The 17,280-nt window shown below is 37.5% G+C and overlaps 1 protein-coding gene across 2 annotated transcripts in view; it reads left to right on the forward strand.

Moving 5' to 3' along the window:
• COL24A1 (collagen type XXIV alpha 1 chain) overlaps positions 1–17,280 on the forward strand; it is a 417,618-nt gene that overhangs the window by 276,917 nt on the left and 123,421 nt on the right. For both annotated transcript variants that reach the window (XM_063697321.1, XM_019023728.4), the window contains 2 exons: positions 5,443–5,496; positions 5,652–5,759. In XM_063697321.1, the coding sequence (XP_063553391.1) occupies positions 5,443–5,496; positions 5,652–5,759 (162 nt within the window). The remainder of the gene's footprint in view (positions 1–5,442; positions 5,497–5,651; positions 5,760–17,280) is intronic.

Genomic DNA, 17,280 nt, shown 5'->3' on the forward strand with positions numbered 1-17,280 from the left:
AACCAAACCTATGATCATGCAAAGTTAACAAGATGCAAGGACATAATTGTAAATTGTTGCAATTAGATAGCTTTGAGAAGTTATGCTAATATAGACAGCCTTTATTTTGAGCTGTGGTAAGGAGTTTTTTCCTAAGATAATAGTGCCCAAGATAATTTTAACAGACATTTATTCACTAAAAGGCAAAGTAGGGAGATATATTTTGCATCTGGCTTCTTCCTTTTTACTTTCTCTTTTTTGGGTGGGGTGGGGTGAATGGGAAAGATGGAGCAACTATAAATATGCACTAATTAATTTACTTTTAAATAATTTTAGTATCAAGAGAGCCAGTCCTACTTTAATAGCTTCATAAAGTATGGCTCTACATTTCTGCAAGTTCCATATCTAAAAGACAACTAATTAATGTACCGGAGCCTTAGTCTTTTTTTTTTTTAATGTACTTTAAGTTCTAGGGTACATGTGCACAACGTGCAGGTTTGTTACATATGTATACATGCGCCATGTTGGTGTGCTGCACCCATTAACTTCTCATTTACATTAGATATATCTCCTAATGCTATCCCTTCCCCCTCCCCTACCACACGACAGTGTGTGATGTTCCCCTTCCTGTGTCCAAGTGTTCTTATTGTTCATTTCCCACCTATGAGTGAGAATATGCAGTGTTTGGTTTTTTCTCCTTGTGATAATTTGCTGAGAATGATGGTTTCCAGCTTCATCCATGTCCCAACAAAGAACATGAAATCATCCTTTTTTATGGCAGCATAGTGTTCCATGGTGTATATGTGCCACATTTTCTTAATCCAGTCTATCATTGATGGACATTTGGGTTGGTTCCAAGTCTTTGCTATAGTGAATAGTGCCACAATAAACATACATGTGCATGTATCTTTATAGCAGCATGATTTATAATCCTCTGGGTATATACCCAGTAATGGGATTGCTAGGTCAAAGGGTACTGGGTCAAGGATCTAGTTCTAGATCCTTGAAGAATTGCCACACTGTCTTCCACAATGGTTGAACTAGTTTACAGTCCCACCAACAGTGTAAAAGTGTTCCTATTTCTCCACATCCTCCTCTCCAGCATTTGTTGTTTCCTGACTTTTTAATGATTGCCATTCTAACTAGTGTGAGATGGTATCTCATTGTGGTTTTGATTTGCATTTCTCTGATGGCCAGTGATGATGAGCATTTTTTCATGTGTCTGTTGGCTGCATAAATGTCTTCTTTTGAGAAGTGTCTGTTCATATCCTTCGCCTACTTGTTGATGGGGTTGTTTTTTTCTTGTAAGTTTGTTTGAGTTCTTTGTAGATTCTGGATATTAGCCCTTTGTCAGATGAGTAGATTGCAAAAATTTTCTCCCATTCTGTAGGTTGCCTGTTCACTCTGATGGTAGTTTCTTTTGCTGTGCAGAAGCTCTTTAGTTTAATTAGATCCCATTTGTCAATTTTGGCTTTTGTTGCCATTGCTTTTTGCGTTTTAGACATGAAGTCCTTGCCCATGCCTATGTTCTGAATGGTATTGCCTAGGTTTTCTTCTAGGGTTTTTATGGTTTTAAGTGTAACATTTAAGTCTTTAATCCATCTTGAATTAATTTTTGTATAAGGTGTAAGAAAGGGATCCATTTTCAGCTTTCTACATATGGCTATCCAGTTTTCCTAGCACCATTTACTAAATAGGGAATCCTTTCCCTATTTCTTGTTTTTGTCAGGTTTGTCAAAGATCAGATGGTTGTAGATATGTGGTATTATTTCTAAGGGCTCTGTTCTGTTCCATTGGTATATATCTCTGTTTTGGTACCAGCTGTTTTGGTTACAGTAGCCTTGTGGTATAGTTTGAAGTCAGGTAGTGTGATGCCTCCAGCTTTGTTCTTTTGGCTTAGGATTGTCTTGGTAATGCAGGCTCTTTTTTGTTTCCATATGAACTTTAAAATAGTTTTTTCCAATTCGGTGAAGAAAGTCATTGGTAGCTTGATGGGGATGGTATTGAATCTATAAATTACCTTGGGCAATATGGCCATTTTCACAATATTGATTCTTCCTATCCCTGAGCATGGAATGTTCTTCCATTTGTTTGTGTCCTCTTTTATTTCCTTGAGCAGTGGTTTGTAGTTCTCCTTGAAGAGGTCCTTCACATCCCTTGTAAGCTGGATTCCTAGGTATTTTATTCTCTTTGAAGCAATTGTGAATGGGAATTCACTCATGATTTGGCTCTCTTTTTGTCTGTTAATTGGTGTATAAGAATGCTTGTGATTTTTGCACATTGATTTTGTATCCTGATACTTTGCTGAAGTTGCTTATCAGCTTAAGGAGATTTGGGGCTGAAACGATGGGGTTTTCTAAATGTACAATCATGTCATCTGCAAACAGGGACAATTTGACTTCCTTTTTTCCTAACTGAATACCCTTTATTTCTTTCTCCTGCCTAATTGCCCTGGCCAGAACTTCCAACACCATGTTGAACAGGAGTGGTGAGAGAGGGCATCCCTGTCTTGTGCCAGTTTTCAAAGGGAATGCTTCCAGTTTTTTGCCCATTCAGTATGATATTGGCTGTGGGTTTGTCATAAATAGCTCTTATTATTTTGAGATATGTCCCATCAATACCTAATTTATTGAGAGTTTTTAGCATGAAGGGTTGTTGAATTTTGTCAAAGGCCTTTTCTGCATCTATTGATATAATCATGTGGTTTTTATCTTTGGTTCTGTTTATATGCTAGATTACATTTATTGATTTGCATATGTTGAACCAGCCTTGCATCCCAGGGATGAAGCCCACTTGATCATGGTGGATAAGCTTTTTGATGTGCTGCTGGATTTGGTTTGCCAGTATTTTATCGAGGATTTTTCCATTGAAGTTCATCAGAGATATTGGTCTAAAATTCTCTTTTTTTGTTGTGTCTCTGCCAGGCTTTGGTATCAGTATGATGCTGGCCTCATAAAAAGAGTTAGGGAGGATTCCTCTTTTTCTATTGATTGGAATAGTTTCAGAAGGAATGGTACCAGCTCCTCCTTGCACCTCTGGTAGAATTCGGCTGTGAATCCATCTGGTCCTGGACTTTTTTTTGGTTGGTAGGCTATTAATCATTGCCTCAATTTAGAGCCTATTATTGGTCTATTCAGGAATTCAACTTCTTCCTGGCTTAGTCTTGGGAGGGTGTGTGTGTCCAGGAATTTATCAATTTCTTCTAGATTTTCTAGTTTATATGCATAGGGGTGTTTGTAGTATTCTCTGATGGTAGTTTGTATTTCTTGGGATCGGTGGTGATAACTCCTTTATCATTTTTTATTGCATCTATTTGATTCTTCTCTCTTTTCTTCTTTATTAGTATTGCTAGTGGTCTATCAATTTTGTTGATCTTTTCAAAAAACCAGCTCTTGGATTCACTGATTTTTTGAAAGGTTTTTTCTGTCTCTATCTCCTTCAGTTCTGCTCTGATCTTAGTTGTTTCTTGCCTTCTGTGAGCTTTTGAATGTGTTTGCTCTTGCTTTTCTAGTTCTTTTAATTGTGATGTTAGGGTGTTAATTTTAGATCTTTCCTGCTTTCTCTTGTGAGCATTTAGTGCTATAACTTTCCCTCTACATACTGCTTTAAATGTGTCCCAGAGATTCTGGTATGTTGTGTCTTTGTTCTCATTGGTTTCAAAGAACATCTTTATTTCTGCCTTCATTTCGTTATGTACCCAGTAGTCATTCAGGAGCAGGTTGTTCAGTTTCCATGTGGTTGAGCAGTGTTGAGTGAGTTTCTTAATCCTGAGTTCTAGTTTGATTGCACTGTGGTCTGAGAGACAGTTTGTTATAATTTCTGTTCTTTTAAACTTGCTGAGGAGTGCTTTACTTCCAACTATGTTGTCAGTTTTGGAATAAGTGTGATATGGTGCTGAGAAGAATGTATATTCTGTTGATTTGGGGTGGAGAGTTCTGTAGATGTCTATTAGGTCTGCTTGGTGCAGAGTTGAGTTCAATTCCTGGGTATCCTTGCTAACTTTCTGTCTCATTGATCTGTCTAATGTTGACAATGGGGTGTTAAAGTCTCCCATTATTATTGTGTGGGAGTCTAAGTCTCTTTGTAGGTCTCTGAGGACTTGCTTTATGAATCTGGGTGCTCCTGTATTGGGCGCATGTATATTTAGGATAGTTAGCTCTTCTTGTGGAATTGATCCCTTTACCATTATGTAATGGCCCTCTTTGTCTCTTTTGATCTTTGTTGGTTTAAAGTCTTTTTATCAGTGACTAGGATTGCAACCCCTGCCTTTTTTTGTTTTCCATTTGCTTGGTAGATCTTCCTCCATCCCTTTATTTTGAGCCAATGTGTGTCTCTGCACGTGAGATGGGTGTCCTGAATACAGCACACTGATGGGTCTTGACTCTTTATCCAATTTGCCAGTCTGTGTCTTTTAGTTGGAGCATTTAGCCCATTTACATCTAAGGTTAATATCGTTGTATGTGAATATGATCCTGTCATTATGATGTTAGCTGGTTGTTTTGCTCATTAGTTGATGCAGTTTCTTCCTAGCATCGATGGTCTTTATAATTTGGCATGTTTTTGCAGTGGCTGGTCCTGGTTGTTCCTTTCTGTGTTTAGTGCTTCCTTCAGGAGCTCTTGTAGGGCAGGCCTGGTGGTGACAAAATCTCTCAGCATTTGTTTGTCCTTAAAGGATTTTACTTCTCCTTCACTTATGAAGCTTAGTTTGGCTGGATATGAAATTCTGGGTTGAAAATTCTTTTCTTTAGGAATGTTGAATGTTGGCCCCCACTCTCTTCTGGCTTCTAGAGTTTCTGCCAAGAGATCAGCTGTTAGTCTGATGGGCTTCCCTTTGTGGTTAACCCGACCTTTCTCTCTGGCTGCCCTTAACATTTTTTCCTTCTTTTCAACTTTGGTGAATATGACAATTATGTGTCTTGGAGTTGCTCTTCACAAGGAGTATCGTTGTGGTGTTCTCTGTATTTCCTGAATTTGTATGTTGCAGAGCCTTAATCTTTACCTCTCTACTTAAAGGGAGAAAATATGGAAACTCTCAAAATCTGGTAGAGTGGTCATAACTGAATCAAGTTTTATTAACCCATGTAAATTCAATATAACAAAGCACTATAACTTCATGAGATGCAGTATTTACATTTCTTGAACTCAGAAATGCAAGTCTAGCTATGTAAAATTCTAGAGCTACCAAATGGATATATATTACTTTAATTATCTAAAAATTATTAATATTCTGGGATCATCTTATATTTGAATTTATGATACTCTGAATCATGAAATCATCTTCAGAGCTATTCAAGGCAAATTAAATCATTCTCATTTTACTGTCAAATCCTCTTTAGAAATAAAGTAGTAGAAATAAGTGAACACAAATTTGCTATTTTCCATATATGCTATGGGCTAAAAATAAAACAAGATAAATGATATAGCAAAAAAAAATTCAATCATACTCTTTCTGCTACAAAATAGGGTGAACCAGGAGCTCCTGGAGAAGAAGGTCTCCAGGGAAAAGATGGGTTAAAGGTAAATTATACTTTTAACATTATATATAAAATAGATGTTTTGTAAAATCTTTAAAATATTAGACATAATTGTTTTTGTGTGACAAAAACCTGTTTATTATTGGCATAATTATTTCACTGTATTCCTTTATAGAAAACTTTTTTATTGCATTACAGGGAGTACCAGGAGGAAGGGGACTTCCTGGAGAGGATGGAGAAAAAGGAGAGATGGGCTTACCAGGAATTATAGGACCCTTGGGTAGATCAGGCCAAACGGGCCTTCCGGTAAGTACTGCTGGGTTCACTTTCAAATACTAAGTGAATTCACTGCCTGTATGTGTACACATGCACACACCTACACACACTCTGACCTCCTTATTTATCCAGTGGGTAATTGTATATGTGAAACTGTGGCTTGAGAGAAGGAAAAGTCAAGGACTGATTATCAGCCCTCCTAAGATCCAAAGAGGAAAGATACTTTTTGCATAAGCCATGTAACTTCTGTCATAAAGCATTTATAAAGGAATGTTTTATGTTGTCTCAAACTTAGTTTGATTAAATATTTTGGATCTTTATTCCTATAACTGACGTTATTGTTGTAGAGTAATATCGCAGCTCCAGGATGAAACAAGAAATTCTTTGCAAGCATAATATGAGCTATCAGATCTGATCCTGAATTTTTTATTACTTCAGAGGAAGTTCTAAACATCATTTTGAACAAATTCTCTCACCTCAAGACAAGTGGAAGATGTGAATAAATAATAAGAATAATGGCCAGGCCTGTAATCCCAGCACTTTGGGAAGCCGAAGTGGGTGGATCACCTGAGGTCAGGAGTTAGAGACCAGCCTGGCCAACATGGTGAAACCCCTCCTCCACCAAAAGTACAAAAATTAGCTGGGCACCATGGTGTGTGCTTGTAATTCCAGCTACTCGGGAGGCTGAGGCAGGAGAATCGCTTGAACCCAGGAGGCAGAGGTTACAGTGAGCCAAGATCGTGTCACTGCACTCCAGCCTGGGAGACAGAGTGAGACTCCATCTCAAAAAGAGAGAGAGAGACAGACCAAGAGAGAGAAAATAGCATCTTTTTTGCTTAAATGCTTAATTTATATTTATTATAGTCTTCCAGATACAGCCTATCTGGTCATTCTATTGTTTCATTTTACTGTTCCCTTTTTCTTGTCTCATATCTTTAAACATGGGTTCTCCTCAAAGTTATTGTCTTTACTTCTGTAAATGTTCATGCCTTTGGAGGTATTCTCCTATCTTGGGAGTCATCCCTTTTGACCCTACCAGAAAATGGTTTCTCTTTCTTCTGTACTCTGGCAGTTTTATTCTGCCTTTTAAAGATTGCAACATTTAAGCATGTGGGTCTCTTCCCCAAGAGAAAACATAGCTCTTCAAAACCAGATGCTCTGTCTTTACTCCTTCCCATAAACCACAGTGCTTCTGTGCTCCAGTATTTCCACATGGGGGCTCAGTAAAGACTGAGGAACTAATTATGAGTAAACTGATCATGCAGGCAGCCTGGAAGACAAAGAAGTGGTTACAGTGTTTATAATTTTCAGCTTTTTTTTCTGTCCTTCTCTTTTCCTCTGGTTTCTAACCTGCAGATCATTGAATGGGCCCTGCTCCAATCAGCTCAATTAGGTTTGCAGGACTAAGAGGAAAGCTCTATCTGGAAGAAAACAACAAATATCATAAATGAAACACAAACTAGCTGTCTTACCATTCATTTTTATCAATGACTGTAATTCCTTCAGCAGCAATTAAAATAATATTATAACACATCTACCCCCAAATAATAGCATATTTCAAAATAACATTTGAAGAATGAAGATAAACCAGAAGTATCAGATTATTTTTGAGCACTGGCAAATGGCAACTTTTTTCTTTCCAGTTTTACAGCAGTGATAAGTGCCCATTTCTTCTCTGTCCTGCCCTCAGACCTGGAGAACTGTGATGGGTGTTCCAGCACAGCAAATACAAAGTACTTAAGAATCCCAAAAACTTATCTTATTTATTTATTTATTTATGAGATAGAGTCTCACTCTGTCACCCAGGCTGGAGTGCAATGGCATGATCTAGGCTCACTGCAACCTCCACCTCCTGGGTTCAAGAGATTCTGTTACCTCTGCCTCAAGAGTAGCTGGGACTACAGGCACGCACCACCATGCCAGGCTAATTTTTATATTTTTAGTAGAGACGGGGTTTTACCATGTGGGTCAGGCTGGTCTCAAACTCCTGACCTCAAGTGATCCACCAGACTCGGCCTTCCAAAGTGCTGGGATTACAAGTGTAAGCCTCCATGCCCAGCTCCCAAAATTATCTTAAACATCATTAGTCCAAACATTAAACAATATAATTTCACTTATATACTGTCATAGAATCCTCCCAATAACCTATAGATGTTATTATTCCCTATTTTACAACTGGGGAAAAACTTAGAAAAAGCTAGGAGATTTGTAGAAGATAATATAGCAGATGGCACTGCTTTATTTATTTACTAAAGAATAATCACTAAAGAAATTATTAATAAAGAATCGTTTCTTTTAGACAGAGTCTCACTCTCACCCAGAAGTACAGTGGCATGATCTTGCCTCACTGCAACCTCTGCCTCCCGGGTTCAAGTGATTCTCCTGCCTCAGCCTCCCAAGTAGCTGGGAGTACAGGCACCCACCACCATGCCCACCTAATTTCTGTATTTTTAGTAGAAACGGGGTTTCGCCATGTTGACCAGGCTGGTCTCAAACTCCTGAACTCAAGTGATGCCCTTACTTTGGCCTCCCAAACTGCTGGGATTACAGGCATGAGCAGCTACACCCAGCCATTAAAGAAATTTCTTTATTTTCTGGTTCTGTGTCTCTAAGCCTTGCTTACCCATGGGTTAACCAGCTTTGGCCCCATGTTTTTCCTTTCTAGAGTTCTTAATAATTTTCATCTTTGTTAGAGGACTCATCCCTCTTCTATTAGTGTCAGGCCTGGACCCACAGAGAAGTCGGGTAACAAATGCCAAGAAAGTGTGATTATCTTCCTGATCATTCTTGTCAAATTTGTTTTCAGGTTAAAAAACCACCAACAGTTATTCATACTTTAGTATGTATATTTAAAAAATCAACTAGCATAGTTCTCTAGCAGAATCCTAAAAGTTTGTAGAGAGGGAAAAAACAGAATTAAGAAAAAGGAAAGTCTAAACATATACCGTAGAATACCACAGCAAGGAATCCCAAAGAGGAATGATACAGTATGACAGCTGGTGACGAGTAGAGCAGAGATGGAAATGGGACTCAAAACAAGGCATGGAAAAATGATAAACACAGATTTCATCTGCTTCATAATTTTTCCCAGGAAAAATCATGCCTAGTACACATCTTTGGTGCCTTTTTTTAGTAACACCATATGTGTGTTTTTTAATTCTTTTTGTTGTTCTCCTTGGAATTTTAAATGGCTTTCAGCTTGTAAACTCAATAAAAATACCATGGCATATTTTTTCAAAAGAATTTTGCAATCCAAGGAACTATTGCTTAATCAGACAGCCTAATGCTGGATTTATTTTTGCACTTTAAAAATTCTTCCTTAGACAGTGTCACAAAGATGCTACCTTGGATTTCTACAAAATAAATAAGAAAGAGAGTGAGAGAAAGAAATAAAACTTTTTTTTTTCAAGAAAAGAAAAGATCTCCTTACTTCCTAGAAGACTGCGGAATGAGATCTGGATTGAAAAATAAAGCAAGGGAAGCGTCAGTAATGAATTCCAAATCCAGGAGTTAGATTTCTTTAAACAGAAAAAAAAATTGTATATTTTATGCTTGAATCTTGTGCTAAAATGTTCAGTTGCCTAAATGCATAACTCTGCATGAGAAAAGAATTGGGAAGCATCTGAAAGGAAACATCTGCCTGACTTACGGTCTGTTATCTATGCTAAAAAATCTACCACTGTGTTATCTAAGATCTGAACAGATTTGTAACTATAAACTCCAAAGTTGGATGTATTAAAATGAAATTGTCCTGTTTTATCTGTTTAGGACAAAATTTGGTTGGATTTATTGAAATGTGGTTTTTACTATCTGTTTAAGGTGGTATGATATTAGGTAGAGGTAAATATCTTAAGGGAAGATAAAATGAAATAAAGTGACCTTCTCCAATAAGTTTTTTAAATAAGATCTTAAAAGTGAAGTCATAAAGATGAGAAGAATATCAATAGTTAGAAAAGAATGATAAGATATATGTTTCTTGTTTCTTTTTTTAATAGCAAATGTTTATAATGTCTATTTTTTATATATATACTTTAAGTTCTAGGGTACATGTACACAACGTGCAGGTTTGTTACATATGTATACATGTGCCATGTTGGTGTGCTGCACCCATTAACTAGTCATTTACATTAGATATATCACCTAATGCTATCCCTCCCCCTTCCCCCATCCCACGACAGTGTGTGATGTTCCCCTTCCTGTGTCAAAGTGTTCTCGTTGTTCAATTCCCACCTATGAGTGAGAACATGTGGTGTTTGGTTTTTTCTCCTTGCGATAGTTTGCTGAGAATGATAGCTTCCAGCTTCATCCAGGTCTCAACAAAGGACATGAACTCATCCTTTTTTATGGCTGCATAGTATTCCATGGTGTGTTCGTGCCACATTTTCTTAATCCAGTCTATCATTGATGGACATTTGGGTTGCTTCCAAGTCTTTGCTATTGTGAATAGTGCTGCAATAAACCCACGTGTGCATGTGTTTTTATAGCAGCTTGACTTATAATCCTTTGGGTATATACCCAGTAATGGGATTGCTGGGTCAAATGGTGTTTCTAGTTCTAGATCCTTCAGGAATCGCCACACTGATTTCCACAATTGTTGAACTAGTTTACAGTCCCACCAACAGTGTAAAAGTGTTCCTATTTCTCTACATCATTCTCTCCAGCACTTGTTGTTTCCTGACTTTTTAATGATTGCCATTCTAAGTGGTGTGAGATGGTATCTCATTATGGTTTTGATTTGCATTTCTCTGATGGCCAGTGATGATGAGCATTTTTTCATGTGTCTGTTGGCTGCATAGATGTCTTCTTTTGAGAAGTGTCTGTTCATATCCTTCACTCACTTGTTGATGGGGTTGTTTGTTTTTTTCTTGTAAGTTTGTTTGAGTTCTTTGCAGATTCTGGATATTAGCCCTTTGTCAGATGAGTAGATTGCAAAAATTTTCTCCCATTCTGTAGGTTGCCTGTTCACTCTGATGGTAGTTTCTTTTGCTGTGCAGAAGCTCTTTAGTTTAATTAGATCCCTTTTGTCAATTTTGGCTTTTGTTGCCATTGCTTTTTGTGTTTTAGACATGAAGTCCTTGCCCATGCCTATATCCTGAATGGTATTGCCTAGGTTTTCTTCTAGGGTTTTTATGGTTTTAGATCTAACATTTAAGTCTAGCATTCTCTTTGAAAACTGGCACAAGACAAGGATACCCTCTCTCACCACTCCTACTCAACATAGTGTTGGAAGTTCTGGCCAGGGCAATCAGGCAGGAGAAAGAAATAAAGGGTATTCAATTAGGAAAAGAGGAAGTCAAATTGTCCCTGTTTGTGGATGACATGATTGTATATTTAGAAAACCCCATCGTCTCAGCCCAAAATCTCCTTAAGCTGATAAGCAACTTCAGCAAAGTCTCAGGATACAAAATCAATGTGCAAAAATCACAAGCATTCTTATGCACCAATAACAGACAAACAGCTAAATCATGAGTGAACTCCCATTCACCATTGCTTCAAAGATAATCAGATATCTAGAAATCCAACTTACAAGGGATGTGAAGGACCTCTTCAAGGAGAACTACAAACCACTGCTCAATGAAATAAAAGAGGACAGAAACAAATGGAAGAACATTCCATGCTCATGGATAGGAAGAATCAGTATCATGAAAATGGCCATACTGCCCAAGGTAATTTATAGATTCAATGCCATCCCCATCAAGCTACCAATGACTTTCTTCACAGAAGTGTTTCTTGTTTCTAACATAGTTTCCTTGGAAACAATCAGTTGGGGATTTAGGGTCAGCATTAAGTGGCATTATGGAGTAAATGATTATCTAAATCTTTATCATCTGAATGGTTTCTGTGACTCTGGTGTTAGGCTTGTTTATTCTGAACAGTTTCATCATAAAGCAACACAAATAGCAAGCCCTGCACTGACCACTGTGTCCCTCATCTCCCACTAAAGAGCTGTACATTGTTGAGTGAGTCATTCTTTGATTTATATGTTCACACATGACACAAAACAAACGGGTTGGAGCTATGCAGAACTTCCCAAGATGGTTGTGTCAGGAGGGATGCTAAGTTAGTAGGGCCCCATTTTTTCTATTCCTGTATCAGTCAGGAATGGTCCTTGTATGTCTTTTTAACATAGATTTTTAACGTAGATTTTCTTTGGAAGTAAAGGTTCTAAGGCTTTAAAAAAATTCATTATCTTAGATTTTCTAAACTTTTATTCAGCCTTACAGACTGTGATTCTATAAAATATTTGTGTTCATTTGTGAATTCGATGAAGTTTTTGAGTACTTTCTATGAGCCAAGAACTCTGCTAAACATTAGGGATACAGTGGGGAACAAGACTACCAAGTTTCCTGATCCTCAAATGTTATAATCTAATGAAGAAGACTGACAGATTAAAAGATCACTGCAGATTGTGATAATGCAGTAATGGAAATAAACATACTAATGAAAGAGAATAACTGATTATGGGTAGAAAAGCCAACTAGTTAAAGATAGAGAACATATATCAGCTAGGGTAGTGAGAGAAGGCTTCTCTGAATAGGGGACAATTACATTGAGACATGGAGCGTAAAAAGGAACCCATCAAGCAAAGAACTGTGGGAAGATCCTTCAAGATAGATGAAGCAGCAATGGCCAAGATATAGAGGTGAGAATGAGCTGAGTATTTTTAGAAAACTAAAAGGGTATTACAGCTGCAGCATAATAAATAGTGAAAAGTTGTTTGAGATGAGCTTGAAGAAATAGGTAGGAAGTAGATCATGAAGGACTTTTTTTAAGCTATGATAAGAAATTTTGGTTTTATTCAAAGTGTGGTTAGTGTTATTGGCTATCTCAAGAAATTAAACGAATTACAGGAAAATAACAAAATAAATTTCATTTAGAAAAGCACATCATACACCAAGACAATTCAGTGAGAGAAAGAATGGTCTTTTCACCAAATAGTGCTGGAACAACTGGATAACCACATGCAAAAGAATAAAGTTGAACCCTTCCTTCTACTGCAGAAAAAAATGAACTCAAAATGAGTCATAGACCTAAATGTAAGAGCTAAAACTGTAAAAGTCTCAGAAGAAAACATAGGAGTACGTCTTCTAAGATAAATTGGACTTCATTAAAATTAAAAGATTTTTGGTTCATAGGACACAATCAAGAAAGTAAAAGATCAACCCACATAATAGGAGAAAATATTTGAAAATCATATATGATAAGGGACTTGTATGCAGAATATATTAACAATCTGATAATAAGATAATTAACATAAGTGAAAAATGGACAGACTTAAATATCTCCAAAGAAGATATACAAATGACTAATAAGTGCATGAAAAGATGCTCAATATCATTACAAATATCAGGAAAATGAAAATCAAAACCACAATGAGATACCACTTCATACCTACTAGGATGGTTAGTGTTAATGAGGATATAGAGAAATTGGAACCCTTATACATTGCTGATGAGATATAAAATCTGCAGTTTCTTTGTAAACCAGTTTGGCAGTTCTGCAAAATGTTAAACATGGACTTACCATATGACCCAGCAATTCCACTTCTAGGTACGTATGTCCAAGAGAATTGCATTTAAACAAAAACTTGTACATGAATTTTCACAGCACATGATTTATAAGAGTGAAAAAGTAGAAACAACCCAAATGGGCATCACCTGATGAATTAATAAATAACGTGAAATATTATTTGACAATAAAAAGGAATGGTGTACTAGTACATGGTACAGCATGGATTAACCTCGAAAACATTATGCTAAATGAAAGAAGCAATTCACTAGAAACCACATATTGAATTGCTTTTTGTTTATTTGTTTTTGTTTTTGAGACAGAGTCTTGCTCTGTCGCCCAGGCTAGAGTGCAGTGGCACAATCTTGGCTCACTGCAAGCTCCACCTGCCAGGTTCACGCCATTCTCCTGCCTCAGCCTCCCGAGTAGCTGGAACTACAGGCACCCACCACCACGCCTGGCTAATTTTTTGTATTTTTAGTAGAGATGGGATTTCACCGTGTTAGCCAGGTTGATCTCAATCTCCTGACCTCGTGATCCACCCACCTCTGCCTCCCAAACTGCTGGGATTACAGGCGTGAGCCACTGTGCCTGGCCCACATATTGTACTTTTATATGAAATGTCTTAAATAGGCAAATCTATACATACAGAAAGTGGATTAGTGGTTGCCTAGGGCTAGAGGGGTTGGAAAGAAATGGGGAGTGACTTCTTATGATAATGAGATTTTGGGGGGGAGTGACAAAAATGTTCTAAAATTGATTTTGGTGATGGTTACACAACTATGTGAATATACTAAAAATCATCTAATTGTACACATTAAATGGGCACATAATTCATATACATGATATGTGGATATCATGTATGAATATATAGTATCATGTAACTATCACATATGTAAATGTTAATTATTCCTCAATAAATCTGTTTTAAAAATAGATATGATGTGATACTTCTGAGACAAAATAGCTACTTTCACAAAGTCTAAAATAGGGAATCCCAACTGGTTCCTCTGTTTTATTAGTAAGCAACACCAAGCTGACTATTCTCAATCAACATGTATAAAATAGCATTTTTAAAGAGATGTGGTCTTGCTATGTTGCCCAGGCTGGACTTAAACTCCTGGACCCAAGGAATTCTCCTGCCTCAGCCTCCCAAATAGCTGGGGCTATAGGCACACACCAAAAAAATAGCATTCTTCTTTCTGTAATTATTGAATAAATCCATTTTAACATGTACATTGTAAAAAAAAAGTTGCTATTTTTCCTATATGCCCTGCAAACCTCTAGATACACAAATGGGTTGCAGTGGGCAATGTTAACTTTTAAAAGCCAACATTTTGGAGCAAAATATTTCTTACACATTTCAGGAAAAGCACTAAAATAAACCAGCCTACTAGCAGTGGAAATTTACACTTCCTCCTAAAAAAAATATAACAACAACATATCCTTGAAGAGAAAAATACTGAACAAATAACAGGGGGGACCTTTCTGATTATAATAACAAGAAAATACAATATAGAATAACGCAACCCCTTTTCTCACATATAATGGGTTCTTTAAATATGTGCAGAAGTTTACTGTGCAAAAAATTCCTAATAGATTCATATGTTCTGTTCCCTAGAAGCTAAAAAATATTATGAAAATCTCTCACTCTACTTTGCCTTTTACTCACAAACTTTGGTTTTACTTTCAACATTTAATGCATGTTCTTTAAAATGTTATTTTCTTACAAGTGAATACCTAATAGACTACCTTACTGTCTGATTAGGGCTAATTATTTTCAATTTTGGGCATACATTCTGTCATTCATTTATTCATTCATTAAATATGTATTAAGCCAGGCACAGTTATGAATGTTAATGTTACAGCAGTGAACAAAACAGACAAGGTTCATGCTGTCATGAAATTTGTAGGAATTTGTATTCTAATGTGGGAAGACAATTTCAACATGAGTGATAATTCTGGTAGTGATAAGTGCCATGAAGGAAATAAAGATTGAGTGCAGTGATTCATGCCTATAATCCCAGCGTTTGGGAGGCTGAGACGGGAGGAGCACTTGGGCCGTGGAGTTCAAGACCAGCCTGGGCAACATAAAGAAACCGCCATCGCTACCAAAAATTTTGTAAAATTTGCTGGGTGTGGTGGCTTACACCTGTGGTCCCAGCTACTTGGGGTGGGAGGATCTGCTTGAGATTGCTGGAAGGTCAGGGCTGCAGTGAGCCATGATCATGCCACTGCACTCCAGCCTAGGTGACAGAGCAAGACCGTCTGAAAAGAAAAGAAAAGAAGGAAAGGGAAGGGAAAGAAGGAAAGAAGGGAAGGAGGGAGGGAGGGAGGGAGGGAAGAAGGAAGGAGGGAAGGAAGGAAGGAAGGAGAAAATAAGGAGAAAATATGTTATTGGGATGTGGAGTGACCAGGTAAAGGGGTTACCTATTTAGGGTGGTCACAGAAGTACTACCTGAGGCTGCATTGAGCCAGGCATCTAAGCATAGAGAAAGCCACCTGTGTGATTATCTGAGGAAAAGAGATTTCTAAATAGAGGGAATATCTAATGCAAAGGCCCTAAGGCAGAAGGAGTTTTAAAAAGAGAAAAGAAAAAAATGAAAAAGAGCCCTGTATCTAGATTATAGTAAATAATTGGAAAACATGATGTCAGAGAAATGGTAGGAGCCAGATCATAGGGAATTATAGACCATGATAAGAGGTTTGGTGATTATTCTCATTGCAATGGACAGTCGTTTGGAAGGTTTTGAACAGGCAGAAGGGTATGATTAAAATTGTTAGTGATTATTTGGGCTATTGTGAAGAAGTGAGCTATGGGGTTAAAAGTGGACCAAACCACTTATAAAGCTTTGGCAGTAGTCTAGATGAAAAATGATGGTGGCTTGGAATGAGAAAACACAGTGATAGTGAATAATGATCAGATTCAAGACATATTTTAGAGGCATAGCTAACTGAATTTGCTCCTGGTTTAGATGTTGAGAAGATGGGATAAAGTAATAAATAATAAACCCTAGATTTTAGCCTGAGCAACTGAGTGGATAATCATGCCATTAAATGTGTAACAGAGCAACAAATTTGTACTTACAGATGTGCAAATATGTAACTTCTTTATTTCTGGCTCATCTGGTTTTCCTCACAAGCTCCTACTTACTGATTAGTGGAATGCAGTGGGGTTGCGGGGGGTGGCAGCAGGCAAAGAGAAAATTTAAAATCTGACTCAGTTGAATGCTTAAACTTAATCTAATCATATAAAGTAGTAGTTTCTTCAGGTGCTCAGACTATCAAGATGCTTAGTCTCTCAAGTGTATCAGTCCTTGACCTCTCTCTTTTACTCCTTTCCAACATTGAGTCTGTGTGTCTTGTGATTGCAAGGATGAGGATGCCTTGGATATTGATGCAGGTGTTATTTGTGCTAATTGGGACAGGGTAATCTTCCCTCACCGCCTACCCTGATGGTTTCTGCTGATGATGTTTACATCTAGTAATTTTCATTTTTTTCTTTGTCTTTTTTTTTTTTTTTTTGGAGAAGAGTGTTCCCTTGCTGAACTGGTCTCACATCAGGTCCCACTAATTTCTATAGATGTCTCTGAGGTCTGCTGTGGTCCTTATTCAGTACTAGCCAAGGAAACCTGCTCTTCAGCCCTTATTGTAGAGCTATATATTCCTAGAGTAGTGATCACCCTGTCCCTGCCACAAACTTCCCAGCTGTTTCTGAGTTGCCATCTACATCATATAGGAATCAAAGAGTAGCTCAGGAAAATTTAACCATATGGTCTTCCTCATTTTGACTTTGTTGAGTAACCATATTGACAGGGCTACCCACCAGGTGATATCTACAGAAGATACCTTTCAAATTCCAAATGAGTAATTGGGAACAAAGATCTCTCTCTGACAAAACTCAGAAAAGGGAAAATATGTCTCTCTCTCCTCCTTTGCCTTCCCACATTCTCCTGGAGCCAAAACAAACAGACAAACAAAACCTCTATGCTTCTCTTTACTTCCCCTATGTCATATCCTCATCCTTCTATCATCTAGTAAA

This window comes from Gorilla gorilla, chromosome 1 (genome assembly GCF_029281585.2).
Source record: "Gorilla gorilla gorilla isolate KB3781 chromosome 1, NHGRI_mGorGor1-v2.1_pri, whole genome shotgun sequence".
Classification (NCBI taxonomy): domain Eukaryota; kingdom Metazoa; phylum Chordata; class Mammalia; order Primates; family Hominidae; genus Gorilla; species Gorilla gorilla.